This window comes from Botryllus schlosseri, chromosome 13 (assembly GCF_051294905.1).
Source record: "Botryllus schlosseri isolate E-star chromosome 13, Bs_hap1, whole genome shotgun sequence".
In the NCBI taxonomy this organism is placed as follows: domain Eukaryota; kingdom Metazoa; phylum Chordata; class Ascidiacea; order Stolidobranchia; family Styelidae; genus Botryllus; species Botryllus schlosseri.
This window is the reverse complement of record NC_137248.1, coordinates 11,010,203-11,038,058: the sequence shown is the minus strand read 5'-3', so window position 1 is coordinate 11,038,058 and position 27,856 is coordinate 11,010,203. Positions and strand designations below refer to the sequence as shown.

Here is a 27,856-nt window from a genome sequence, read left to right as displayed (position 1 = left end):
CAGAATTTTGGGTCAAAGTGCAATTGCGAGTCTATATAGATACAAGCAGTTCGGCATACCTATGAAGATTAGTGTATCACATGCTTATAATTTGATAAACTGCGGAAAATCTTTACATTCAATGTTAAAACACCTTGGAAAGTCATTACGGTGGCCTACTTAAATAATTCGACAGGAATAGAAACAAGATCTCGCTTGCGACGAGAAGCAGGTCTATTTATGGCGGGTCTATTTATGAAAATTGAGCGATTATTTATGCAAATTACGCGATAATTCGTGCAAATAAATCGTAGTTCGCAGGAGAAAAAATGGTGGACTGAACAAAATCTAGAGATATTTCATCTCCCACATTCAAATTGGAATTGTCACTGTACTAAAAGCAAGGAAGTGTCTCGCCCTATTGCAACCAACGGTCTCTGGATTTGAGGTCTGCTTCCTAGATCGCACAAATTATTATACCGTTACTTAGGAACGTTAGATTTTATTCCAACTCTGTGATTCCTATTTGGTTTGCATATCTCTTTCTGTGGATATGGGGTATTCTCGTTTGTGAGTTAGATCTAGTTAAATGGCCACGAGTGAAGGACTTCGCGTTTTAAGCATTATGAGTTCAGAAGGCCCGGTATCAATCATGAACGCTGGCACATCTGAACTGACGCGTATATATTCGATGTTAGAAACAAACTTTCAGCAATTTTGTCGGCCTAGGTAGCGAAAGACCTTCTGTTCATAACAACATATGTTAAGTCCGTGTTATAAAAAGCAAGAGATGCATGAACCATTTAAATTTAAAATAATGCATCTTGATGTACTATGTGACCGCAATCGTGTATTTCAGTTTCAATTTACGGCAACCATATCTGCATGAGCGGTATTAAACATGATAGCTTACCATAGATTAATTGCGTCAGTCTTTCTATCACTAACTTTGTGTGCAGCAACGTGGGCAGGTAAGATCTTAGGTAATGGGCATGTATATTACAGATACTTTTCTTAATGTCTACAAATATTTAGATCCTTGCAGAAAGAATTTCGGCGGATGCGCCAAGCAAAATGGGAAGTGCTGGAGCACTGGCCGAAATACACATTACTGCTCTTGTGAAGCTGGCTATACCCAGATTCGAAAAGGGAAAACTAATCTCTGCGTGGGTTAGTGATAAGTACCCTTGAAAGATAGATCTTATGATTGCCATGCATGGTGCGTTATCGCAAATTTCGCACGCAGACGTCAACGAGTGCAAGATGAACGTTTGCGGACAAAACTCAATATGCGTCAACACAAAGGGTAGCTACAAATGCCTCTGTAGGTGCGGCTACGTTTTGGATTACACTGGAACGACATGCTGTGAGTAGTTGACTATTAGACTGTATGTAGCGTCAACGAATGCTCAAACTTTCTAATGTCATAATTAGGGCGATTATTTGACCTAAAATAACGGAAGATTTTGCACTAAAAATGAAAATTTTGACATTTTTTGTTTTTAACAAACTTCCTTTTGAAAAAAATTAGCCCTCATAAATTAGGCGCTTTCGCAAATACTGTTAGAATTGTACTACTTGTCTTCTTTTCTGGTTGGGCCTGTCTGTCCTTACGACGTAGCCTGGCCTAAAAAAAATCTGCCGCTGGGAAGGTCTCAACCAACTTGCTCTGGGAGTCAACAATTGTGACAATTTCTTGAGCTAACGCTACAATTTTGACAGAATTTTGACTTATTTTTGCAATTTAGTCACTCTATAGACATAATCAACACAACTTATCATGGGTAGGTCTATGCTGGATGATGATGTTTTCGTATTCGTTACGATGGAATAGTAGTGACCTTTCCTACACAAATTGCGATAGGTAACTGCAGAAGACTATGATGAATAGAGCAGCGGCCCTTGGGTATGCTACCTGCGGTCCGTTGCTTCACTACACCTGGCCCTCATGTAACAAAAGTTCCATGTCCTTATAAAGCGTCAGATGAGGGAGAGCTACAGGAAAGCTATTCTGAAATTGAAAGCATTTAAGTTGGTGGGTGAGGTAGGGTGAGTATCGTCAGCGAGCAGTGTGACCGGCCCAAGAACTGAGCTTTGCGGGACATCACAGGTAAAAACACGGCGGGGGAGGACAAGGTGTTGTATATCGAAATGATTTGTTGTCGTCCAGACAGGTAGCTTTTCATGAGCTCTAGTTGAGGACCCCGGAACCAATAGCACGCCAATTTCGAGTGCAGAATGCTGTGATCGACGAAGTCAAACGCTTTTTTTAGCTCAACAAAAATTCTACGCCCCGCACTTCGTTTCTTCAAAATATCATATAGTATCTTTCAGCCACTGTTAACAGGGCATGTGAGATTTGATGCTTTTCATGGAAGACAAATTGTTGAGGAGAAATAATAGACATCTGGGGGAAGAACGAAGATAACGCAATGAAAAGGCACGTGTGTAGGTTAATCAGTTTTAAAAAAACAGGCTGGAATCAAATCAAAAGCAACTGCCATTTTGGATTTAAGTTCATAGATGACAATTTTCACTTCGTGGAATTTGCAGGCTCGAGTATATAATAGATTGGGACACCGATTTAATCTCAGGCCTGTCCGACGCAGGTTTCGTAATTGACGAGGCGATATTAGGCACTGCATTACAAAAATATTCAATGAAGTAATTAAAGATGGCCGTAGGATCTGTCAGATTATGTCCTGTAGTCGAGTTTGTGGTTCGCAAAACAGGCCTGTGGCGTTTCGTCTGAAGAGGTAAAGCAAGAGCAATTAAATCAGGGCCGGTCAACCCGTGGCCCGCAAGAAGATTTTGAGTGGCCTGCGAGGTAATTTCCGAAATTAGTAATATTATCAAACATGGATTGCACAGATTGTGAACTTGCAAGACCAACCAAAATTTTATTAGTCTGGCCGCAACACTTGAGATGTGATGACTAAAATATCAGTTCCGACGCATTGACAGATCCATGAGCCAGTCACATTTTGGTAGATCTTCGTACACTACAATAAAGCAGAATAATTTGCGAAAGATTTATCAAAACTAAAAACTTTCTACACGCTTCGCACAACATGTTGTCACTCGATTTCTTGCTTTAAATATTGTTACCCCTTTGTGAAAATGAAAGAACGCCTAATGTATCAGATTGAGTCTAACTATATTCGCGATTACGAGACAAAGTGTCGTTAAACATATGCGACCTGTCCCTAGCCCAGCGATATACAGCAGGCCCGCAATATAGTCAAGTGACAATATTATTGACCTATGAACTTCGAAAAATTTTCGCGCGCGGCTAGTGGCCCGCGCAATAGTTCGTCAATCGAACGTAGCCCTTTGGCTGAAAAGGTTGGCCACCCCTGAATTAAATTCTTGGCCAAGTTTTTGCGAGAATTACTTTCTAATTGAAGGTAAAATATAATGAACCGCTTCTATAGAATGTAACCTTGAATATTCAGAAGTTCTGTGTCCCAGAGTTATACAGAGAGCTTTTGCATTCGACTATGCATACATATACGATTTTGATACTTATATAGCCTGCGTCATTTTAATAGAGACCGTTATGAATGACTGGCGTTTCTTACGATTGTTTCTTACGACTGAACTAAACGGGTGTCCATAAATATGCAAGTGGCACATAAGGGATGACATTACCGACACAACACAGTCTGATTTATATCTGCATGCGATCTTTCGACTTTCATGCCTGTTTTAATGAAATTGACAGTGCATGGTCACTATTTAGACGCAGTTTTCTGATGCTATAAGCTACTGGCATATTGTGTGACTGGTGTTTCACTCAATATGTAACCCTAACCAAGATTTTGTAAACATTGAATTTACAGTGGATGCCAATAAGATCACGGATATGTGCGATATACCTTCACGTTGCTACCAATACAACAACCCAAAGAAAAAAGTGCCATTCCTGCTAAAATTCGCTGAAGACTTCGTCACAATTCAGGATCCTAAGTCCGTTCAACGTTCGCGGGCTAACCCAAAGCGGTTAGTCTCAACTTCATTTTACAACTTGAGATAACGCGTGACGTGTATAATGTATTCCGTGAAGAGCCCCAAATTTTTGCTGCTTTTATGAGAGGAATAAGATTTATTTCCTCGCACTTACGTTAATAAGTGTGAGGCATTACACAGCATGAGCAAATCGAGCATGTATAACGCTGTAATTATTTACCATGTTAATCTCGACCAAAGTCTCACGAGTGGTGCTATCGCTAACTTCTACAAAGTGTTTGGTTTTATCCCAATCCAAGTATTGTGTAATGTATACTATATCCAAGCTTCAGCAGAGATGATACCTCCGAACCACATGGGGAACTGCAAACCGCGCGAGAAAAACGTATCTCCCCTCACAAAACTTAGGTTTTGATATGATCATCGGATATATATACAAGAATCCAATATCGTCCCATCACTGCTTATAATGTAGAGGGGGAGGATTTGCAAGCGTGTATGCCTCGATCATTTTAATACATGATAACAATTAGTGTGTCATACGAGCTTCTGCTTTGAAATTACCTCGAGTAGCTTACTTACCTAAAGAAAAGTTTGGAGTAGCCTATATTAGTCCAGGCCGTCATGGTGATGACGGTATGGAATATTACACCAAATTCAAATAAATTCCAGGCGACCTGACCCAAAGTGCAAGTGTGAAAAGGGCTTCGGTATGAACAAGTGCGGATATTGCGTCGACCTCAACGAATGCAAAAAAAGTAGATCGGGTTCACTCGTATTGCGGAGATTTCATGAAACACGGCAATTTCTTATTTTGACAGAACCTTGTAAAGGTCGCGGGGCCAAATGTACGAACACTGAAGGAGCATTTTACTGCACATGCGACGCGCCATTCGTTCTGGGACCATGTAAAGAGCAATGTTATAGTAAGAGATGAATATGCTTATTAGCGCTGTGATAGAAATGTGATGTATTGGCCTATATTATCCAAATCCCGCTCGGAGGCCTTTAATCCACATTTTTTCAAGCATACCTAGTTATGGAAATTTACGATCCCTATACGTCACATGGTCAACTATATTTTCAGGGCGCGGTTAAATCGATACCGTAGGTGTCACGTAGGCAAAACAATTAAATGCTATGTTTGAACATATTTGAAATGTCGTGGCACGCCGTTAACTGAGATTTCTTCCTCGTGGTTTCCAGCCTGCCTACGTAACGGTGGTTGCTGTGATCTAAAGCGCGTGGATGCTTTTAGGCTACAAAATTCTGACTAAAACATTCCACCAGAGTCGACTTAGTCAAATACGGCCAGGGTCCGACACTGAACGTACCGAAAACATTTCCTTGCAATTTAGAAAAGGAACACTACTTTTGAATGATAGTTTTCATTTAATTACCGTGTGTACGAAGCCGAAGTATACGTTGTATGCGATGCGTGATCCAGACTACGTCACAACGAATTTGATTAACGGCTTATTAGTGCGGAGCATGGACCGGAGCCGGATTGGATATCCGACCGGATTTTTTCAATTTTGGCCGGACCGGATCGGAGACGGATCAGCACTTTTTGATAAGGCTACAATCTTTATGGATAAGCATGACGTTTGTAACTAAATAACTACCAACCAACCAACCACTCGTAAGTAACGACCAAGCCAGTGCGAACATAAACGAGCCATATTTATAAATTCACGGAACCACCGTACCGTGTTGGGCAGAAATTCCGGCCGGAGCCGGATTGGAGTCGGATCAGTACTTTTTCCCGATACGGCCGAAGCCGGATCGGAGCCGGACCGGAGAATTGACAACTCGGATCGGAACCAGACCAGAGAATTTGTCGATCCGCTCCGCACTACGGCTTAATACTGATGTTCGCTCCTGGTGGGAGTCAGATGAAAAGTTTCGAGTGGAATAAATTTGGCAATATGAATATATTGTTTTCGGCAATAATGAAGTTCTGTACTTCTAAACACCTATTTGTGATCCAGATTCAAAATACAAGCAACAAAGCAACGTATGCCGTGACGATTGTAGTGACAGACCATGTAATCCGTAATGTAACTATGACAATGAACGAGGCTTGAACTGCACTAATTGGAAGGAGTAACGCTGGAGTTGAATATGGCTAATACATACATCAAATATTACGTTCGGAGATGGCTGAGATAGGTCGTATTTAGAGACACAAGAAATGCAACAGCAAGCTATTTTAGAGGAAATAGGACAATACTAAACTTTCGCAAAACAGCATTATATGACATGCATGATATAAAGTTTTTATACCTGAGCTCTTTCCCTCATACGACTGAAAACATATGTTATATTTCATCAACGTTACAAACGGTATTTCTGTTATTTCAGGCAGAAGCAGCGTTCCGGAATTGTGTAAGTAGTTAAAATACTTCTGCAAATATGCTTCATCTAGTATGCCAACGCACATTTAGGTGGGAAACCAAAATTGGATTTGTTGCTTCGCCAAGGTAAGTCTGCGTATCCGGGCCCCCTTTCTCTCTCGATATTTAAATCTCCCATTTACCCTTCGTACTTTTACTTCGCTAGCAATTCAAATGTGGGTGCGTCGTAGTCCTTGAAGCGTCAAATTCAAACAATGACATTATACTCTGTACTCAAAAAACTATACCATATCATTGAAGACTGGTCACGAAAATCTTAAAGAACTTGGACAAATGTGTGGTGTTTTGCGACGTGCAGTCATACTATGACAATCGTGATATTGTTTTCCCTTGGATACGTCTATCGGAAGCCAATGCCTTGACCAGGGATGATGTTACACATCAGCCATTGTGGGTGGAGTAGCTTAATGGTATACGTTCCACTGATGCAACACGACTGCTAAGATCATGGGCGAGATAGCATAGTGGTATAATCCATAGCTTCAACACCAATGGGTTGCGGGCTTGAGTCCGACCCAGGTCGACTCCAGAATTCCTTCCTAAGTGTTGGAGGTTTATTTAGGCTCCTCCTCGCGGTATCATCCGTGTAAAAGTAAGGGATGTCTTATAAAAGCCTGTAAGTGTGCCGTGCAATTTACTTCCCGCGATTTATTGTCTTCCCTCTCTCAAGAAAAAAATCAATAATATTTATAGATATAGGCATTTAGGCGTTGGCCATTACCGCGTCACGACACACCAAGACAATGACAATGACGTTTCAGCCAGCATGCGACTCTGCGCACAGTGCGAAATGTGCTACCATAAAGCTCGGCTCGGCGGCGAGGAAACCGTGGCCGAAATGGACCGCTTCCTGTTGGCCGAAACCGATATACATATGTCGAATTTTCCCTTGTCCATAGGTGCCTAAATCACTGGTGCCTAATGTTATTGTTCTGGCAATCTGAGTCCCGCATACAAATGCCACCCACGGAAAAACTATGCACAGATTGCACACAGGGAAGAAATGCCACGTCGGAGTCGTGAGCGTCGCACGGAAGAAGTTCTTTAGGAATGGTACATTTAAGCCATTCCGAATTCTTTTGACTATATACCAAACGCGAGGTCACAACCAGAGGTGGTCAAAGTAGTCAAGAAAGCTACTCAAGCAGAAGTAGAAGTAGCGAAAGAAAACTATACTCAAGTACGAGTAGAAGTACTTATTCCATGAGCCACCTAAAACTACTTGAAGTAGAAGTAGATTTGACTGACTTTAAATCTACTCAAGTAAGTATGTATCAATTTTCGACAGAATAACCATTCTTTCGCATCATGGAATGCAAATTATAGTATTGATATGAAAATGCGATACTAAGCCTTTGTTTACTAGAAGACTCCGTTTTAGAGAATATCATGGCATGGGGGCTTACCCCATAGCCTTACTCCATATTATAAGGCCTCAAGTTTAGGCGAAGAGCAATACGGAGAAGTTGTATCGGATACGGTTTCAACACTTTGCTCGATTGGTAATTTGGTATACGTTAACAACAAATATTGTGGATCGTAAAAATTACATTTGGTGTAGCTTCATTTTCGGAAAATAGAGGCATTACAACGCTTGTTTTGTACTTCAACATGTATGTTCTGCAGACAAAAGAACTGAAAGTAATTAGAACTCAAAGTATGGCACTCGTAATTGAAAGTGAAATACAAATACCACTTCTAAAAAGCGGAAAATATATTTCATGTCTTTGGTCCATAAAGCTTCAAAGGTGATCTGCTCTAACCGGTGTAACCTTAAAAAAAAGCCGGATTTTCCAGATTAGCAGGACACGTCATGGGCTGCTAGATTACGAAATGATAGGTAATTGCTAGATTGCGAAACGGTAGTTCCAAACGTTATGGTGGGCCATATTTACTGAGATGAAATATTTGATATGGGCGACAATGCGGTGTGAGCGGAACCAAGCAATCCGGTACCTAAATTACATTCACTGATACTTTCGTGAAAATATATTTGTCATTTCATAATTACTGTGCGCGAAGCGCAACAAAATTTCTGAGCTTTACTTGACTTTTATCAATATTAAATGTTGGTACTTCGTGAAAACAGCCCCGAAATTCCTCAGGCTATCTTTTGTATTGGAGAATTAAACTACTTCTACTTGACAAACTAAAAATAGCGAAAAGTAAGTAAGTAGATCAGAAAATATTACAAAGTAGTAGTAGAGAAAATCAGATCTACTTTAGTAAGTACCAGAAGTAGAGCAAAACTACTCGAGTTCTTCCAAAAAGTAGAAGTACTCCGTTACTGACCATCTCTGGCACCAACTAAGTAATTGATAACAACGGTGCCCACATGCAGATGTATAAATATTAATGACGGGTCCTAAATTTTCAATTTTCAAAGTAAATTACTCGATCAAACGCGTTAGAACTTTTCCACTAATTCTGAATGAGTGGCTAATATACATTTCAAACGACGCGTTTAGCAACGCCCCCGGCTTTTCCATTGGAAATAGCTACTTGAGAGGAAAGCACATCGCACCGCCATGTCTCGCGATTGCTTATTTACAAAGAATTAATTTGTTAACAGGATACGTCGCAAATACTTACAACAAACCGATTGTGCTACAAAATTACCGATCGTGCGCTAAGAATGTTAAAGCTGACGCGGACGTTAGTTGATTTATCTACCAGCCCATCACGGAGGCTGTTATTGTGTATCGAAATCTTTCATCAGACGCATCAGCGGTTTGATACCGATGGAGACAAGAAAATTGACGTTCGACTGTCGTGGTATTGTGTAAGCAAAGACGGCTCCAGTTCAATAAGCGTACTGAAGAAATACTCGGAACAAGAAGGTATAATGGTGATGCAAAGGAACTCACGACTTAGTGCGCATCACGCAATCTAGCAACGTGGCATTATATAATTTTTCCCTCCCCCTCGTAAAATTTGCCAATGTGAGTTCGTCGGTAATTATATTTTATTAAATCTGTAACGTCACGCCATAGCCTACCATTGCTAACAAAATTTCTCCCAGTGATTCTGGGATTACTGATAGAGCCAGCATGATTAAACTTGAAATTGATCACTTCGGGATTCCATATCCCAGACTTTTGAAAATACATTGGGCATTCTCTGTTATGACATAATTACACTCAATGTTACAACACAATCTGTTTCAAATGTACAAAATAGCACTATCACATGTAAAAGCGTAAGAGGGAGGACGCGGTCTATCCTTCACTGTCCTCGACCTACCATAGTAGTTTAAATCTATTCCTAAACTCGCAGCAAAATGGGGACCATGGTCTTGTTGGACTTCGTGTAAAGCGACCTGCTGGGGCGGCCTGCAAACGCGCACAAGAATATGTCAGCACGGATTGCCAGGTCAGAAAGGTTGTCAAGGAGACGGTACCTCAAAAAAGTCGTGTTACAGAGGAAAAAGATGTCGTGAGTTAACATAGGAGGAAATAATTGTACCATGTCCTCCTCTATCAAAGTATAATTGGACTGTATCGCCCATTGTCGCCATACTCTTCCAGCGTACAGATATCGAAGGGACGCTGAAACATTGAACAAAAATCAAGTGAAAGATCTCGTTCAGGCCATGAAGAAATACAAAAGCGACATGTCCGCAACTGGATTCCACAACGCAGGTGCTTCAATTGAATGCATATTGCATTTACTTTGCTACAATCGATTTCTAATACTTGCAATACAATTGTTATCTAGCAACAAGGAATAAATTGAAATAGTTTTTGAAATCATGGAAAATTGTATTTCAAGCTCACCGTCCTACTGCAATTTTGAGATAGGAATAAGGCGCAAATCATAAGAAATTCGATTTGATTGACGAGCATAATCAAGATAACTAAATATATTTCTAATATCGGAAAACGTATCAAGGACCTTAATCACGCCTGGCTACTGGCTATTGATATACTATAAAGGTTGCTAACAATCCATCATCTGCCTCGACAGCTTCCGCCCACGGATGGCCTTTCCAATGTGCTGACAGACAATCGTGTTGCCTACACGGCGCAAAGCTTCAATTTCTCGCCTGGCACAGGAGCATCACACTTAACTTCGAACAAGGTTTGAGCAGGTATGAAGCATATACGTAAAACCTTAAATCACCAGGGGAGCCCTTACGCTAATCTGGCTGGGAGTGCCAAATTTTCGTTGAGTTACGAAAACAAAACTCCTTCGCATTACACATTTAACTACTCATCTAATACATTACTTCAGATTACTGGTGCACGAAATGGACTGTGTGCCAATCCAATGACAACAGAATCCTAAAATAACAAAACTAATATAATATAATTTTCACACACAACGAACACATAATCAAAGAATATTTATTGCAAAGCAGTTTGTCTTCTGCTCTTCCTTTGCAGACACGAGTTCAATAGCAGTATATAGGATTACCATATTTTGGAATCCGGACACTTTTTACAAAGTAAAAGTCCGATTACCGGACTAGAAAACGGCTGACCAATCCTATCCCCGAAAGATCCGTCGAACATCCGCATTGTAGATTTCGAGTCATTAATGGCGTTTTTTAGTTTTGCCTGTCTATTACCATGACTTTCAAAGCTGTCAAGGAGGACGAATTTCCAAAAAGGAGGACACTTAGATTCCCCGGAGGACATTTTCAATTTTCTGAAAAAGGAGGAGGACATATGGTAATTCTAAGGAATGGGACAGTACGCATTTGAAAGTGTCATCGTATCGTTCGGTCGAAACGTCACAGCGTGATTCCTATTGCTTAATTGCAAATAAGCTAACTAATATTGGAGATAGAATTGACATTTCAAAAGGATGTGGGTTCGATTTCGGACCCCAACCTTCCAACGTAAGCTACCGCACACGACGTTCCACAACAACAGACTGAACACGCGTATTTGCCTGCAGTCAATGATGGCCAGACGGGCGCATCATCAAAAATAATATGTCTGAGATGAGTTTGTCTCTTGACCTCCAGCGGAACCGCTGAGACTGACTCAGTGAATCCCTGGGGTGCCCAGTTCCCACTGACTTATAATAAAAGTCAATATTCCCAGCATTCAACTATCTTTAGATATCTCAAGGACAAAACATTGGGTATTCCGTATTGGAACTGGCTGCGTAGTAACCCCTCACCGCCAAGGTGGACTACTGACAAAAAGATCTACGGTGGAGAAAATCCGTTTGCGAATATGACAGTTAGGATTGACCTCCGTGGAGGTATGCAAACAATACAACGAGACACTGAAGTTTTCCAGGTATTTATACATTTGTCTATCATCAATAAACGCATATTTATTTGCACTGATACAGTCTAGAAAGATCTATCAGGGTAGCCAAACTCTGGTACGGGGTCACATCGGACCCGCTAGTCGATTTTTGCTGCCCACGAACACAGTTAGTATATAGTCACTCATTACCAGGCCTGTTTATTTTTGGATTTCTCCAAAATTAACAAAAATAGCTTAGTTTTGGATGTTTTCAAATTTTATTTTTGGAGATTCTCCAAAAATAAAAAATTAACGTGTTAATAGCCCTATTACTACTGGAAAACTCCACCGAAAGTATGTTATTATCATGTATTCAAGTCCTCTAACACATCGACATCATCAGTGATCTTGATATAACACTCAAATACATTCGTCACAAATTGAGTCTTTGGCCTGGAGAATGCCCTCTAAAGAAAAATCAGTGAGAGACGCCTGGTAGAGACTCTTCTTCCGCTTGATTTTCGAGATATCGACCTCGACCGTCGCAATTGTGGGTAACATCGAGCCTAGGGGTCCAAAAACGGATGGACAGCTAACTCTCCAAACTCCTCAATCTTCTAAACCTTTACTCCTGACAAGCTCTCGTCAGTAATGCACTTGAAACCTCTGATCCTCCACGAAATTGCGCGTGCCTCATTGAACTTGACAGACAACACCCACTGACGAGAAAACTTTCCTTGTGGCGTACGTCGTTGTCCCAGTCCTGAACTGGACACAGAGCTCGAAGACGTTCGACCAGACGCTGGAGCTCCTGCTGCTCCACGATCAGAATGCCAAGACCCTGAAGCGTCGTGACGGTGGTGCTCAGCTTTGTGATCATGCGATCGAGAACGATCAGTTGGATCCACCACTGCAGCAAAAGACACATGCCGGACATTGTTCGTCCATAGCATCAAGGAGTTATGGTGTTCAGTCAACCAAGAGGTCATCTCCTTCATTGACAACCAATGGGCGTCAATAGACTTGGGGAACGCACTTTCCATCTCCTCGATCAAGTTCTGCTGCCGTCTGAGCTAGCCAATCGGTCCCGTCCCGTGTGGACTAAGTGATAGTGACAGAGGTGGCCGTCGCCGTTACCTTTGCCTCACTCAAGCTGCCTGCCCGTCTTCTCATCGTGCCGCACTGTGAAACTTACAGAAGTACAAAGACGGAGGGGGCGGGAAGGGAAGGTCAGCAGAAATGTTGGGTGGAAGTAGTTCTAGCGTTTCGGTGACCCCCTCCCTCACACACATGCTTTTTTTGTGTGTTTTAATTAGTTTCCTGATTGTTTCCATCGCTCTGGCTTGTTTATTTTACTGATAAACTTGATAAAACATCATCCAAAAATTCTTATTTTTGGATGTTTTCAAATCTTATTTTTGGAGAATCTCCAAAAATAAAACCCAATATCCAAAAATAAACAGGCCTGCTCATTACCGAATAACAAAAAAATCGAAAATTTATTAATACTCGTTAAGTTATGTCCGCCGGAATTCGCGACACCGGGATCAACGGCATATACGTGGTGCGCGGATGTGTGAACGCTATGCCGTCGTTTTATATGTATTGCTGCATAATACTACGGCAGTGGTTCTCAACGAGTGTGCCATTTACGTCTCGCAAGTGTACCGCGAGCGATTTCTTCATAATTTTGGAATTATGCGCAAAATAATTCTAGTCTATAGCTTACGATCAATAATCTAATTCTAGCTTGATGTGAAGTTTGTTTAGTTGTCAAATCAAAATTGATATTACGCCGGCAATCAATATGCCCCTCGAATTCGCTTCACCGGTCAGACCGCGTGTCTGATCAAGGCTGAATTCAGTTTTGCACAATACGTTGATTGATCGCACGCAGAGAAGAGCAGACACGGCGACGCCTGTATGACAATGCAGTTTTCTAATCCTCACTGTCTCCCCAATCACCAGCGAGAAATGAACTCCTTCGGAATTGACGTTCGCGTTTACAAATTTGAATTTCAAACATGGCAGTCCGCATTGTGATTGTTAGGAATCGTACCGGCACTTCCGTTAAAATGTAGGCTTGTAGCACAACGTTGTGTTACTGTCGACGAATATGATAATTGAGAAGTAAGGTTGATCAAATTATATCAGTTAACTAACCTCTTCGCCGCTGATGTTATAATCTTGGTTTGTTGGAAGTACAATTGAACTGCTGGTGGCTGCCAGTAGAACTATTGAAGTGTATGGCTATCCTGACGCGTGATACGCGATCTGTGTGAAAATGCATTGTATAGCCTGGTATAGCCTACGCCTCCGTATTCGTTAGCGGCATTCGTGCTTGACCCATCGACCCAATGCGGCAGTCGGCAGATTTATTGTCAAACAAATCTTATGAAATCGTATGTAAGGGTAGGCCGAAGTTTCTGTGAAGTCGTATATCGAAATCACCACTTTTACTTCCGTCTGAAGACGCCATGTTTGTTGTAATCACGAAGGAACGATATTCTGCCCCGAGGAGCACGGCGACTTTCTATCACAGCTTAGTAAGCTACATGAGCAGGCCGTGTTATTTTTGGCATATGCCAAAACTGCCAAAAATAACTTATTTTTGGCATTTTTCGATTTTTATTTTTGGCAGTTTTGGCATCGTCCTCTAAATAGATAGTTTCAGCCTCGGAATAGTCACAAAAACGCTTTATTTGGGCTAGTTTGTCAAAAGACACCACAAAATGTGCAGCATCCACGTATAATCAGTGCCAACAAACAATAAGAAAAAGAAAAAACCTAACGATTTCATAGGTTAATAATATCAAACGAAACCACAAAATGTGCAGTATCCATCGGAATCGGTGCCAATAAGTAAAAAAAAGAAAGAAAAGCCTAACTAACACGCTCACCAGCTGATTGTTACAGCTGTTGAATACACTTAAATCATTTGCACTATAACAGTGCTTCCAAACTCAGGTCAGCTAAGTTTCTCCTAAATTCTTTTCTCGCCCAGCGAATCTGGGAAATATCGGCTTCAACAGTAGCCGTTGAGGGAAAGAATGTTGCCAGTCATCCACAAAAGGTTTTCAGAGCTTCAAAATCTTTGGAGGGCCGAACCAGCTTCCATGCATCATGAAAAGAGATCACTTCGCCAGTGCCATCGATCTCATCGCGGAAAGAATTTTCTTCCCGTTCCTTTTTCAGGAGTTTCCTGTGTTGTCTCTTAACACATTTTATTTAGTAGCCCGACTATCATTTCTCCTTCAGTCTACCAATATATTTTCGGAGAACTTTTGTCACTTCAGGTGGCTTTAATATTACCAACTCGCATGGAAGAGTCCTGGGAAAGTTAGCTTGTTTAAGAACATTGACGCAACAAGACTGTCTGGCAAAACGAGACTATGCAGCTCAGAAATAGCCAGACAGTTTGTTGCGTCACAATGTTCAGCTCGATCACAATACAAAAATTGTGGTTGATTTTGGGGGTTCCAGTTCCATGAGCAGAATATAATTCAGATTTTAATAATCAGTACTGCGGCAGCTTCTCATTGATACCCGTTTTATCAAATTTAGTGCTCGACAAGCCGGTCAAAAATGGTTGTAAAATTGCCTTTGAACAAATGGAAAGTATGACGTAAACCAAATGCAGTCAGCCGTTCAATCTCGCTGTGCCCACACCATTTAGAACACCATGCTTTCACCCCTAATGGGTGGGCTGGACCAAGAGTAAGAAACCTGCCTTTCACAAACGCTCTTCTCGCTTGTAACGAGGTCCTGCTAACACAACACCATGAACGAAATACACTATTTGGCAGGCCGTGTTATTTTTGGCATATGCCAAAAATTGCTTATTTTTGGCATTTTCAAATTTTTATTTTTGGCAGTTTTGGCATCTGGCTCCTGAAATGCCAAAAATAACACGGCCTGTACATGAGGGAGGCTTTACGTACAAAAGTTCACTTCTAGAATTATTAAAATGGAGAAGTTTATTTAAAAAAGGAAGTACAGAAACATTTTGGATGGACTGCAGAGGTGGTCACATTGATCGGCGTTACTATACTGGGGTGCTAATAAGTATTATGGTAGTTTGCGGGTGCCGTAAACCAAAAACGTTCAGAACCATTGTGATGGTGTGCCGCGAACTATTTTTCATTTCCAAAGGGTGCCGCGAGGTCTAAAAGGTTGAGAACCACTGCACTACGGTATACGCCAACTGGTGCGAATGCTTGGTATGAATGGGGTCAGCTGTCAATCACTGATGAGATTGGACACTGAAAATATTCCACGCCAAAAGTTTTGCACCAACGGCTAGTCAATTTCCTGAAGCCCTTGGCCGGATGAAACAACGGCTTCGATTAATAACCGCTCCAATCGGGATCCATCAGAGAATTGGCCGAGATTGTGGCTCCAAATAGGAGGCGAGCTCGAAGGGGGCCCAAATTATTTTGTGAATTAGTATAAATCATAGAAAATTTTTTCGGAAATTGATCAAACTTTTTCATAACGTTTTTCGCACTGATAGAGATACATTAGTGTTTAATTGTCCATACGGCCTAAATGGCTGGTTCCGAATGTCCCTGTCCTAGCGATCTGTGCCCCACAAGACAAATGCCATCCCGCGGGGAACATAATTTGCCAGTAAAGAAACACCAATTTGAAATCGTGCAGGCCTATGTCTTTTAGTTTAGTGCAGCGGTTCCCAAAGTGGGTGGGCGTTCCAAAGTGGGTGGGGGGCCTACGTACTTTTCCAACACACCTCACTCAGCTCTACCGGTAAATCTGATTATACTAGAGCAGAGACAGGATAAAAATTGATAGCGATATATAGGCAATTGCCGATCATAATGACCGATTCAATCATGAATTAAAGAAATTTATTTATTGTGAATTGACAGTTCGCACTCCGATTTTCCCGAGAAACATGGAATAGAGTTGCCTCTAGAAAGAAGAAAGCGCACGTTATGCACGAGTTCGCAGAGTCTCTCGAATCTCTTCACGGCGGACCCCACATTTCAATGTGTGGCAACGGATTCCCTTCGTCTCGGTGTACCATTTCTTTGGGTAGGTGTATTTCGGTACGTGACAGAATCGTTAATTTTACTGATCAATAAAAGATTTATTCGTATTTTATACCAGCGAATCTGGATTACGCCGGGTTTGATCCACTTTTTATGCTTCATCACAGTCAAACCGATCGCTTGTGGGCGGTGGCACAGCATGAAATGGCTAAGGCTAGATCAACCACTTGGACCCCCCAAACAGCTCTTGAAGTATTCGAAGAGGCAGGCGATTTCGGGTACCTATTATAATACGTACATAAATGTCAAGCGCATCTACACAAGTAACAGATGATCACGAAATGGAAAACGACATTCTAATAGTCTATGTCGTTTATATTCGTAGTTTTAAACTGGGGTATGCGAGAGAATATTAGGGGATACGTGGGCAACTTCATTTTTCTGGCACTGCGACAGTTTCAACTTCAGTTATGTGACATATAGTAAGGGAAACTTATGAAAATCTGTGAACTATATCGTTACCAAACAATTTCTTCACCAATACGTTTGTTAAGGTGTGTAATAACATGTGTTAAAATGTTTAAGTTCAACTCTTGTGGGAAACCCCCAAAAATGCTGTTAAATTTGACGAATTAAAAAAAAATTAAAAAAAAATTAAAAATCTTTATCGCCCATAAGTAACTTAGGACGTGTTTAATAATGGTTTTCCGTGATTCTCAATTGATTGTTAACACTTATAATTCACTACAGACTCTGCTTTGTGAATTTGACGAATTAAAAAATAAATAAATTTAAAAAATCTTTATCGCCCATAAGTAACTTAGGACGTGTTTAATAATGGTTTTGCATGATTCTCAATTAATTGTTTGTTAACACTTATAATTCACTACAGACTCTGCTTTGTGAATTTGACGAATTAAAAAATAAATAAATAAATAAATTTAAAAAATCTTTATCGTCCATAAGTAACTTAGGACGTGTTTAATAATGGTATTCCATGATTCTCAATTAATTGTTAACACTTATAATTCACTACGGGCTCTGCTTTGTGAAAAACGCCACACCCACTTTTATATTCATGCACAAAATCGCCTTTATTTCGCATAACTATGTTCACTGAAGAGGTAGCCTATTGCACATGCACAATTTCAGACATTTCAACAGGCATTGCCTATGCCTTCTTCGGACTCAACATCATCGTAAATGCAATTATTGCATTATAGGGTCTTTACATACTCCACAGACTGAAATGCACGTGACCTCATTCTTCTTGCAGCTGCATATTCGGTTGTTGCAATCTTTATGACAACTATAGCTTCTGAACTGCAATAGCTCATCAGGCTCATATCTATGCACGCCTATTGTCCATCCGTAATCGCTGGGGTTCGGAGACAAGTTCTGTAAAAGAATCAAATCCCGGGTCTGCAGGTACTCGCGGAGTGAACGTTATGAAGCTGCACCCTCTGTTAGAGGTAGTGTCTATGGTTTTATCATTCCTGTCGCTGTCTTCCTTGAGAACATGTTGTATGTTTTGGTGAACTGCTGTAACCATCAAAGACCACAATGACATTCTGAAAGCAACGGCCCAGATACTGCACGTAGCTTGGGTAATTGTTGGCAACTCCCTGTCATGTCTGACGTTTATCCCACTTCACCATGTACAGAAGCCATCCACCATCAATTATGAGGGTCCAGCATGGTTCAGAGGCCTACAAGGTTGTATTCGAACATTTTGCCTTGGTAGCCTTGTTCATCTTTTGATTTTTGTTGCTGAACAGGGACAGCGGGAAAGGAGTGAACTTATACTGTAAGCTTGTCGCAACGTCCATATCCCGCTGGGTGAAAATGATCAGTCGGTTGAACAACTTCAATGAGTCCATGTCAATGTTTTACTCGTAAACCTTGGGACATTTTCTTTGTGATGACAGAGCTTTTACCCAGGGTTGTAACCAACTCATAAGGCTCCGAGTCACAAGTCAATCTCAATTTTATAGTTTTGACTCGAGTCAAGTCAATTCATTTTCAATTCACCACCGAGTCAAGTCCGAGTTCTAGTCAGCGAGCAGAGGGTTGAGTCCGAGTCATGGTATTATGGCTCGAGTCCGAGTCCAAGTCATTGTGTTGATACTGCTCAGTTTCCAGTTAAAGCCATGTTAAATCCCCTTTTTTATAACTCTGTTTGGTGATATCGAATGGTTCGCATTTCTAATATATTAGTTTTCCTCACTTTCAACAGTTTCTGGTCGCATTTTCAAGTACAAGTACTATTAGACGAAATCCCAATAGTTTGGTCACTTTACTATTCTTCGAAATTATCATAAAATGTTGGTCTTGGCCGTCTGCGTCTCGAGTCATATGACTTGGTTCGAGTCATGCGCAATGACTCGAGAAGTCGAGTCAATACACAGATCCGTATTTTTAGAAAATGACTCGAGACAAGTCGAGTCATATAAAATCGTGACTCGAGTCATTAAAACCCTGCTTTCACCTTTGGCATGGCAACCATGGTCGGCGTCACTGACTTCTCATCCAGGTTGATCTGCATGGCCAATGGCCATCCTAAATTCAGCTGCTACCTTAGTATTTCGACTACGTCATCAACCGTATACTTGTGAATCCAGTTGAGAAATGCATGAGCAACCCCTTTTATCCATCGTTGACGAATGGCTTCATTTCTTCAAACCATTTTAGGACAAGTTCAATGGCCCCTGCATCTCGCTTCATCTGTGTCTTGGTAAGCTCTCTGTCAACGGGTACATGTCTACTGACGTCCTCCTCAATTCGCCGGTTGACATCTGACAGATGACCGAGAGTGGGCACCCAACATCTGGGCCAGAAAAGCTGTTGCTCATTCTTCCTCTGCGGGCTCACCAACGTGGTTCCTGTGGGCGGCAGACGTTCTAATGCAGTGGTTCTGAAACTGGAGGTGGCGGGTCGTGGAAGCATCTGAGGGGAGGCGCGAAGCCGCTTTAGAGAAATGATTTTCTTGAACTCGGAATGAGTTTAATTTGTGCTGAAACCTCCATTTTCAACAATGGAAATAATCCTTATTAGGCCTTTCGATTTGAAATGTCATAATTCCGCCGTACCATCCACACACTGATGCTAGATTTTGAGTGATACCGAATCTTGCACTAATCAGAAGATGTCCCTGAATGAAGTGTAACTGGTAAATGCATGTAGCTGCCATTGGTTTTTGATTTAGGTTGTGGTCAGGTCCGTTCGAGCTAAGATCAAGCGGGGTAATAGAAGGGGTTAGGCACCAAAATCGCTAAAATATCTATGTGCTACATGTTATCATTGCACTGCAACTACATACTTGAGAAGCCATAATACCTCCCGTGTCACCAAACAATGCATTGGGGTTGCAAACATTGGTTGCTCTTTTTAATACTTTTCGATATAACGATAAGAGGGGGGGATTTTTTATCAAGGGGCGTGCCGAAAAAAGTTTGAGAACCGCTGATGATGGCCTGCAGGTGTGAGGCATCTTGGTAACAATGCAGGACAGATTCTCATTGCGGTCTGCGAGTCACTCGGTTCTGATAAAGACATTGGGCATATCTACCATGTGGTGGTACTCCACCCAGAGTGCAGGTGTTCTTCCTCTTCTTGCGAATCGATTGAACGTTTCTTCAAACCTTCGCTCAAATACTCGCAATGCTGGTCTGGATCCCATTTCCCCACCAGTCACCTTTTCCATGAAGGACTTCATGTCACCACGCTTATCCTCAGTTAAGGCAATTTCCATGGTATGTTGATAGATAGCTGCATCGACGAGGAGGTGAGGAGGGATTGTCTTGTCAAAACATCCTACATCCATGATGTGGATGGTTGCTGTGCTTCCAGCATAGATCAACTGGATCACATCTAGTAGCCCACGATATTCCATGTTGTCACCAATTGGTCCAAGATAAGATTTTAATAGGTGAAAACTACTCAACCTTGGAATGACTGGTAAATTTGTCTGCTTCATTATATATATACTATAGCCTTCAGTCGAATCGGAAGATCGACGGTCACTATAGCTACCCCAACGCGCTGTGTGCACTCTTTAAGACTGGCGAAGAAGGTTTTGAGGTCATCAGGGTCTCCTTCAATAACTGGAATGAACTCGATCTGTGCGCGCTGTTTTGCATCATTACCATTGATTCTCTTCATCCAGCCATTCCAGTTGGAATGTTGAAACTCAGGATCGCTGGCTTTATTAACCCAAATCACTGCTCATAGTGTGTTTCCTGGATAGATGATCCATATGCCAAGGATCAGAAATTATGGTGAAACAGCGTCGAACCATTCAGTAACAATTGACAATGAACTCACACAAGGCCGTGCTGGATTCATAGCCGCTTTTTACTTTGGTACAATTGCGTCCATCTTATAGAATCGAATGATACAGAAAATACCGTTTTGGACCTTGCTGCATGGCTTATAACTGTATTTAAGGAATTTCTGAACTGGTTTTAAGCCAATATATGTGTGTGTTACCCAGTATTACAGTATACAGAATTTGTTGAATCGTTCGGTATCGAATTACTGAACGGTGTACTTATGACTAGATAACTATGCCATCAGTGCCATTACTTTTACATATATTTCCACAAAACAGTCTGCAGTAAAATGTAAATTTTAACAATGAATTGAGAAACATGAAAAACCATTATTAAACCCATCCTTAGTTACTTATAGCCGATAAAAATAATTTTTTCAATTTTTTTATTTTATTTAATTTTTTCAAATTTGTCAAATTTAACAGCTTTTTTTTCTGGGTTTCCCACAAGAGTTGAACTTCAACATTTTAACACATGTTATAAGAGACCTTGACAGACATATTGGTGCAGAAATTGTTTGGTAACAATATAGTTCACAGATTTGTGAAATATTTCATAAAATGCCCTTACTAATACGAGAACAAAGTTTACGCTTACCAAATGCAGCGTTTAGTAAGGCTTAATCCACCAAGCTTTTACATTGTCGTGTAACGTGACTCCCCTCACCTACATGTAGTGAATTTCTGTTTCTATACTACCGATGCTACGAGAGTTACTGCGTAGCCTACTGCAGATACCGGATTTGCTCCAGCAGAACCAATGTCATCTGGTTAGGTTAGTATGAAGTTTACTTGATTAGCGTAATCAGTGGTTTGCTTATGTACAATGATATACAGGCTGTATAGTTTATGGGACTTGACTAGCACGGTAAAGTCGTATCAAACAGTGTTAAAAAAGTGCGTTGGGAGACTTTTGCTCTTCCTCTCCGCTGACAGCTGTGACTTGCGAGCAAGTTTCAACAAGCATGTGCATGATGACGAACAGGTTTCGTGTTTCTAGACTATTCGTTGAACATAGTGTGCGCGTGTGCCTTTACAAAACACTTTCTAGCTAGAATGTGCTAGTTCCCGTTTATTTTTCTTTCCCTGCTCGAAAACCATGTATCGGCCAGGCTCTAACTATGAGTTAAAAGTCACAGTACGTATAGATGCCTGGTTCATGTACTGATTTTCATCCTGTCAATTTCTATATCAGGAGGAGATTTCAGCCATTTGCCGACAAGTCTTTAAGTCCATTCCGACTGGTCCAGGCCACAAATACCATGAGAGATGCCTATTTTTATCAAGAGCTTACAGGGGTGAAGTACGAGTACTTGGACAACAATGGATCACCAAAGAGAAACTCGCTATCTGTTCGCACTGGCGGGGATGAGAGACTTTTTATAGGTAGGCTATAGACAGAGTAATAACATTTGATTTCATCCACTTTCGACATGTATCATTGCATTTTGAAGGTCATTACTTTTCGGATTTGGAAAGAAATGTACAAGTCAATTATTATTTAACTGCGGAGGGAATAAATACTCGATGTTCGCAAATGTTAGAATTCAACTTGATGGGAAGCGTTCTCAGAATGGGAACAGCGAACAAGTTCCGTCTCACCATACCGGAGTTGATTCCAGTTTCTGTCGTAAGTGCCCGATTAAATAATATCAACTGAATGAGATGAACCCAAGAGGATTTGTAGGGATAGGAATATGTGACTACTTACGTAGATTTGTTCTGTTGTATAATTCACATTGCTACAGGCCTCGGTACGACGAATCAGAGAGAATTTTAACAAACTCCGACTCCGGTCAGTACGTGTTTGCACGACTCCGACTCGAAAGCGTGTTACAGCAATTGTCAAATAAGCTTTCAATGTGTGCTGTGTTTGTAGCTGGCTCCCAATAGTGTTGGCTTGGAGGATGACTTTGTCGTAAAAGCTTGCTACACGTACAATACAAGGTGCAGACAGAGGTGTCCAGAAGCCAATTCGCCGATGATTAGAGCACAAGTTGATCCGATCACAATCTATCACGTCAGGAACCAACGTAAGATAACAATCAATTTGTAAAACGATTTCGGTATAGCGGGTATGAATTCTAACAACATTTTCTGATAACATATTTGTGGAACTGTCGATGAATCAATGCAAATATTATGTCGTTATATTATTACAAAGCGATATTTCATCATTACATGCGCAGGCTCCCACGCGGCCCTACTCCCTTTTTGATTTAGCAAATCGTGGAAGAACACAGTTCGGGTTAAATCTATCTTCTTGACTGTGTTTAATTTTTAATGCGTTCGCATTGTTCATTTTGATCACTCGTACTCAATTACTCACAGCGGTTGACGTATACAAGTTTGTATGGGCAAGCGGAAAACGAGTACCGAATTGGTCCGTCAACATCCACAGCGGCACGCATTGGATTTATTTTCACGGCAGCAGGAGATATCAAATTGTGCAGGTAAGATGTGGGGTCTGAATACAATCATAAATAACCCAGACTCGGGGGCACCCATGGGATGGCTTTACCTTCATTACAAGCATACGAGGAAATGGAGACGCTATTATCGAATTAGTTTTTTTGGTGGAAATCATGCTTTCCTGACTATGAAATCAAACACAACGCCAATACACTATCGACGTGTCTGTTGACGCTTTGATGCGAGACATTAGGGCTGCGGACTGGAATTGTATGTTTTTTTTTGTGGTATTCATGGTGTTTGTCGAATGGTCATTTACACCACGCCGATATTTTTTATTTTTTCCCGTAACTGCCGACTTACAGCACGGCCCACCTCTAGGTTGGAATTGGTGATCCCCGATGTAGCTATGCGATGTGAGCTATCCTGAACGGATTATATTGAAGCTAATAAATCGTATGGAACCAATGTAGCCGTATCATACAATTGGTGTTCCCAAACTAGTTCCTAGTTATGCACAAGCAGAGCGCAGCCAGGATAAGATGGTAATGACTCGAGTAACAGCACCATAATCCAACACAATGTCGAAAATTACTTACAGGTTTTGTTTTGTGTTATTCATGGTGTCTGTCGACTGCAAAGGTAATTTAAACCAGCCCGATTTTCTGCATTTTGACACCGTATATACCGACTTGTAGCACGGCCCACTTGTAGACTTTTTTAAAGACACCGCTTACGCGTATGGCACGACGAGGACGAGCCTAGATAAACATCCAACATTCGGCCGAACTCGAATCCGCAACGCATTGGTGTTGCAGCTGTTGATTATACCACTGTGCTATCTCGCCACGGCAATTATTTCCATGTCGACGCAGTGAACTTCGTACACGCACCTTCTCAGCTTGAATGGAGCTTACTTTACGGCAGCAATAAGAGTGTCTTCTCGCGATTTAGGTTGCCAGGAAACGCGATTGGAATGCCTGTAAATCTTCGGGGGGACGACCATTCCGATGCGGAACGGAGAATGGTGAAGCCTGTTTGCTGCCAAGTGGGACCTACTATCTTGTTGATAAAAGCGTGGCAGAATGCAAGAAAGGATTGAAAATGATAATCATTTCTCGGCAATGATGACCCTTATATCGACTTCTTACTGTTTGTGCAAACGCAAAATACTCAAATACACACGATTATCTCTACCAAATTGTAATATATCTGCATCGTATCTCGAGTAGTCAGTGGTATAGAAAATGTGAAAACAACTATAGGCTACTGACCTTGCTCGAGTGTCTTTCATACTGTTTCCAAGACATAGCATGTAGACCCTTGATAGGTTGTCTAGGCTGGAGAGAAAGCTATATGAATGATTTTGTGCAATGGTGCAGCGATGCAGGATTACAATTTGGGGAATGGTCAGATAAGACTTCAACAATTACTTCACATAGAAACAAATATTGTGTTGTTAAAATCTTCATATTCCAAATTTGCCGGTATGGAAAGCACAAGTCTCCCCTGAGACCAATGTTCCCTTTAATTTTTCACGGGTCTGCGCGAATACGCCAACTCACTGCGCAGGCCCTTGGACAACAGTGCGCAACCAGCCCCCCCCCCATAGGGTGATAAACCGAACCGACCCCCTCAGGCTACACGCTTTTCACCGCTACTAATCATCTATGTCCGGTCTTCGTTTAGTGGGCGTTCCGGTTAAACGCGCGAAGCGCGAAAAATTTCTATAATTCATGATCAAATCGGTAAATATCATCGGGAATTGCATATACTGCTATCAATTTTAATCCTGTCTCTGCTTACGTAATCACATTTACAGGTAAAGCTGATCGAGTGAGATGTGTTGGTAAAGGTAGGACCCCTAAATATAATTAAACATCTTCGGGCGTACCCGTTGGTATAATGACTTCCTTACATCATGCTATTTCGTGACCTCCTATCTGCTATATGCCAAAAGATATTGAAATCTGGACATAAGTCATTTTGATTCCACTGCGACGATATGGTGACATACTATGGATTACTAGAAGACAGACATACACGCACGAGAACGCACTTGAAATCAATACAGGCGATCGATGTAGGCCTATCGCGTTAAAACACTGATGTTACGTCTTAATACCGGCAATGCACTCATTACTATTAAGACATACAGTCAGATATAATGATACGAATATTCAAGTCTGATTGAAGCAAGAACAAAATCAGCGTATGACCTTATCGACAGAAGATACCCGTTCAAACGAATCGAATAAAATCACAAATTTGTGCTGCTGAGAAGCTGATCAAATGCAACGCCCTACAGTGCAGTTGCTGCATTTCCCGATCAACGTTTGCAAAGGGATGGATTTTTTTCAACAATATTGGTGCTTGTACTTGCATATTCTGCATATTATCCTATATCACCATACGTGATCAGATTCGCCTGATGGATGTGATGACTTCGAAAATTCGCGGCATGTAATTGTACAGTAAATCTTACGCAATATTCATGCCACGCGGAGAAGACTATTCGTTAGTTTCTCGCAGTTAACTTCGAGCTAGCCCATTGTTATTTATAACTTTGTTAAACCATGTTATTCCGCCATTCCCACAAAGGATTGCGCTATTGATATGATATCAGTATCGCTCACGCGTACGATACCATAGTAAAAGAAAAATCTCTTTCGTGAGTCGCACACGATTGCAAATTCTCATTGCTTCGCGGAGCGCAATATTTGCCTTTTCGGGCCGCACTTGTAGGCCTACCTCGGTTTCAGACTTCAGCGACAGCACTATTTACTTCTGACAATGTTCCCTCTCATTTTTCTCGAGTCTGAGCGCCTGCGCGGTGCCTTGGACAAGAGTGCGCAACGATTAAAAAAAAAGTCATCACTTCGGATTTTTTGTGCGCAGTCTAGATTTGCGCACGTGCGCAGCTTAGAGGGAACATTGCCTGAGACCCTGTCGTGAATTTCATAAATGCATATAAATACAGATACTTTGTAGATGTTGGAGGTCTCGAGTGGATATAGGTCAATAGGTGTACTGTACATATCTGTATATGAGACGATGATGACGTCTCTACGGGATAACTCATTCTGTAGCGCACTGGTGCAAAAAAATAGAACCAGAGTAAGTATGACTCCACTTGTATGTTCTATTTCGGAGTGGGTTTAGAAATTCACCCAAGTTGGGCAAAAACAACACGTTTAACCCGTCGGATAACATAGGAATTGCATTGTCGGATTTATACGAATTTGCAGTGTCACATTGCTTAAAGACTTTTGTTTGCCTCCTAACAACGTTCAAACTTGAAAATATTTCGCAATTCAAGGTATCAATTGGTCAATTGAATTTTTGGGAAGAGGGCCTCCATTTAAACAAACATGAAATCAGCATTTACACGCGCCCCATTTTGCTTTCTGGTATGAATTATAAATATGATACGCCATATGGGAAATGGCCATGTGCCTTGAGCCTATATAATTACAGAATCCAGAAGCATTCACGTACCGCGATTTTTCAGACCGACAAATGTCTTCAGCGATATAAGTCTCTACTAGTTGCTGACGATTACCCCATAGACGTGCTTCAACCGAATGTAGGCCTATTCGGGTATATTTCAATATGAATACATTATTCATTTCGATACTGAAGCTCTGTACCCCCAAGAGTCACCTCAAACTATTTAGATGTGATGTCGTGATTGATTTTAATGATGAAACATGGAACTCTGAATCGACACAGACGATAATTGACAGGGACGAGACGGCATGGTGGACTAATAGGGCTGTACCTAACCTGTCGCCAGATAAGGAAAAGAAAATAGTGAAAACCTTTGATGGTTTACTGGTATTTGTCTACTACTCATTTTAGGCATTTTTCCATCCAAATTATGGAATTTGCATACCTATTGTTAACAAATACTGCCAAACGTGAAGCGGAGACGAGCGAAGCCTCATATGTGAGAGCTCAGAATTTATACCTTAAATTGGTGTGGTATCATTCGAATGATATCGTCCCTCGTCCGTCGCACCAATTCCTATATTGCAAGTATTAATAATGTGAGGGGACCAGAATCTCTCAAAATCACCATGGAATATGAATATTTTCTTTTTTACGTACAATGACAGAGTGTTGCAACAGTAAAGGCTGCGGTACAGATTGTTGGCAGAACAATACGACAATCACATCGTAGTGAAACGGTGAGCTATCCTGCAATCCACCAATATCTTCTCGCACCGAAGGTGCAGTATTCAAAGTTGTGATGGCCAACGTACAATGCAGACAAAATACTCTCTCTTACTGACGTTGCTTTAGTTTCCACACATACCTTCAATTGTGGATAGGTAGGTACTAACTTCCTATACAGTGCCATATAAACAGAAAATAGACACAACTATTTTTGATAAGTTCAAAGGATCTACAAAGTGTTTGTTTTAGGATCAGGGTCTTCCCCCATTTTACATATTGCTGTCCTTTTCAGTTCCCTTAAAACAGGGGTGGCCAACCTGCGGTCGCAGACCGGAAAATTTTGCGGTATTCTACAAA

The 27,856-nt window shown here is 41.3% G+C and overlaps 1 protein-coding gene across 1 annotated transcript; it reads left to right on the top strand.

Annotated features, from left to right (window-relative positions):
* The first annotated feature begins 580 nt into the window (after positions 1–580).
* LOC145454254 (hemocyanin 2-like) lies at positions 581–24,500 on the top strand. Its single transcript, XM_080332254.1, has 21 exons — positions 581–950; positions 1,015–1,149; positions 1,226–1,345; positions 3,822–3,981; positions 4,621–4,706; positions 4,770–4,874; positions 6,313–6,336; positions 6,396–6,431; positions 8,938–9,020; positions 9,085–9,205; positions 9,642–9,800; positions 9,893–10,006; positions 10,332–10,455; positions 11,434–11,617; positions 16,456–16,621; positions 16,697–16,856; positions 22,104–22,294; positions 22,363–22,538; positions 22,788–22,941; positions 23,240–23,361; positions 24,275–24,500. Exons 1-21 carry the CDS (start codon positions 881–883, stop codon positions 24,446–24,448), a joined length of 2,664 nt encoding a protein of 887 aa, XP_080188380.1. The 5' UTR covers positions 581–880; the 3' UTR covers positions 24,449–24,500.
* Positions 24,501–27,856: the final 3,356 nt, after the last annotated feature.

Coding starts and splice junctions, on each gene's coding strand:
- LOC145454254 (XM_080332254.1), top strand. CDS start 881: ATGATAGCTTACCATAGATTAATTGCGTCAGTCTTTCTATCACTAACT. Junction 1,346..3,821: donor TTACACTGGAACGACATGCT/GTGAGTAGTTGA, acceptor TTGAATTTACAG/TGGATGCCAATAAGATCACG. Junction 6,337..6,395: donor AAGCAGCGTTCCGGAATTGT/GTAAGTAGTTAA, acceptor ACGCACATTTAG/GTGGGAAACCAAAATTGGAT.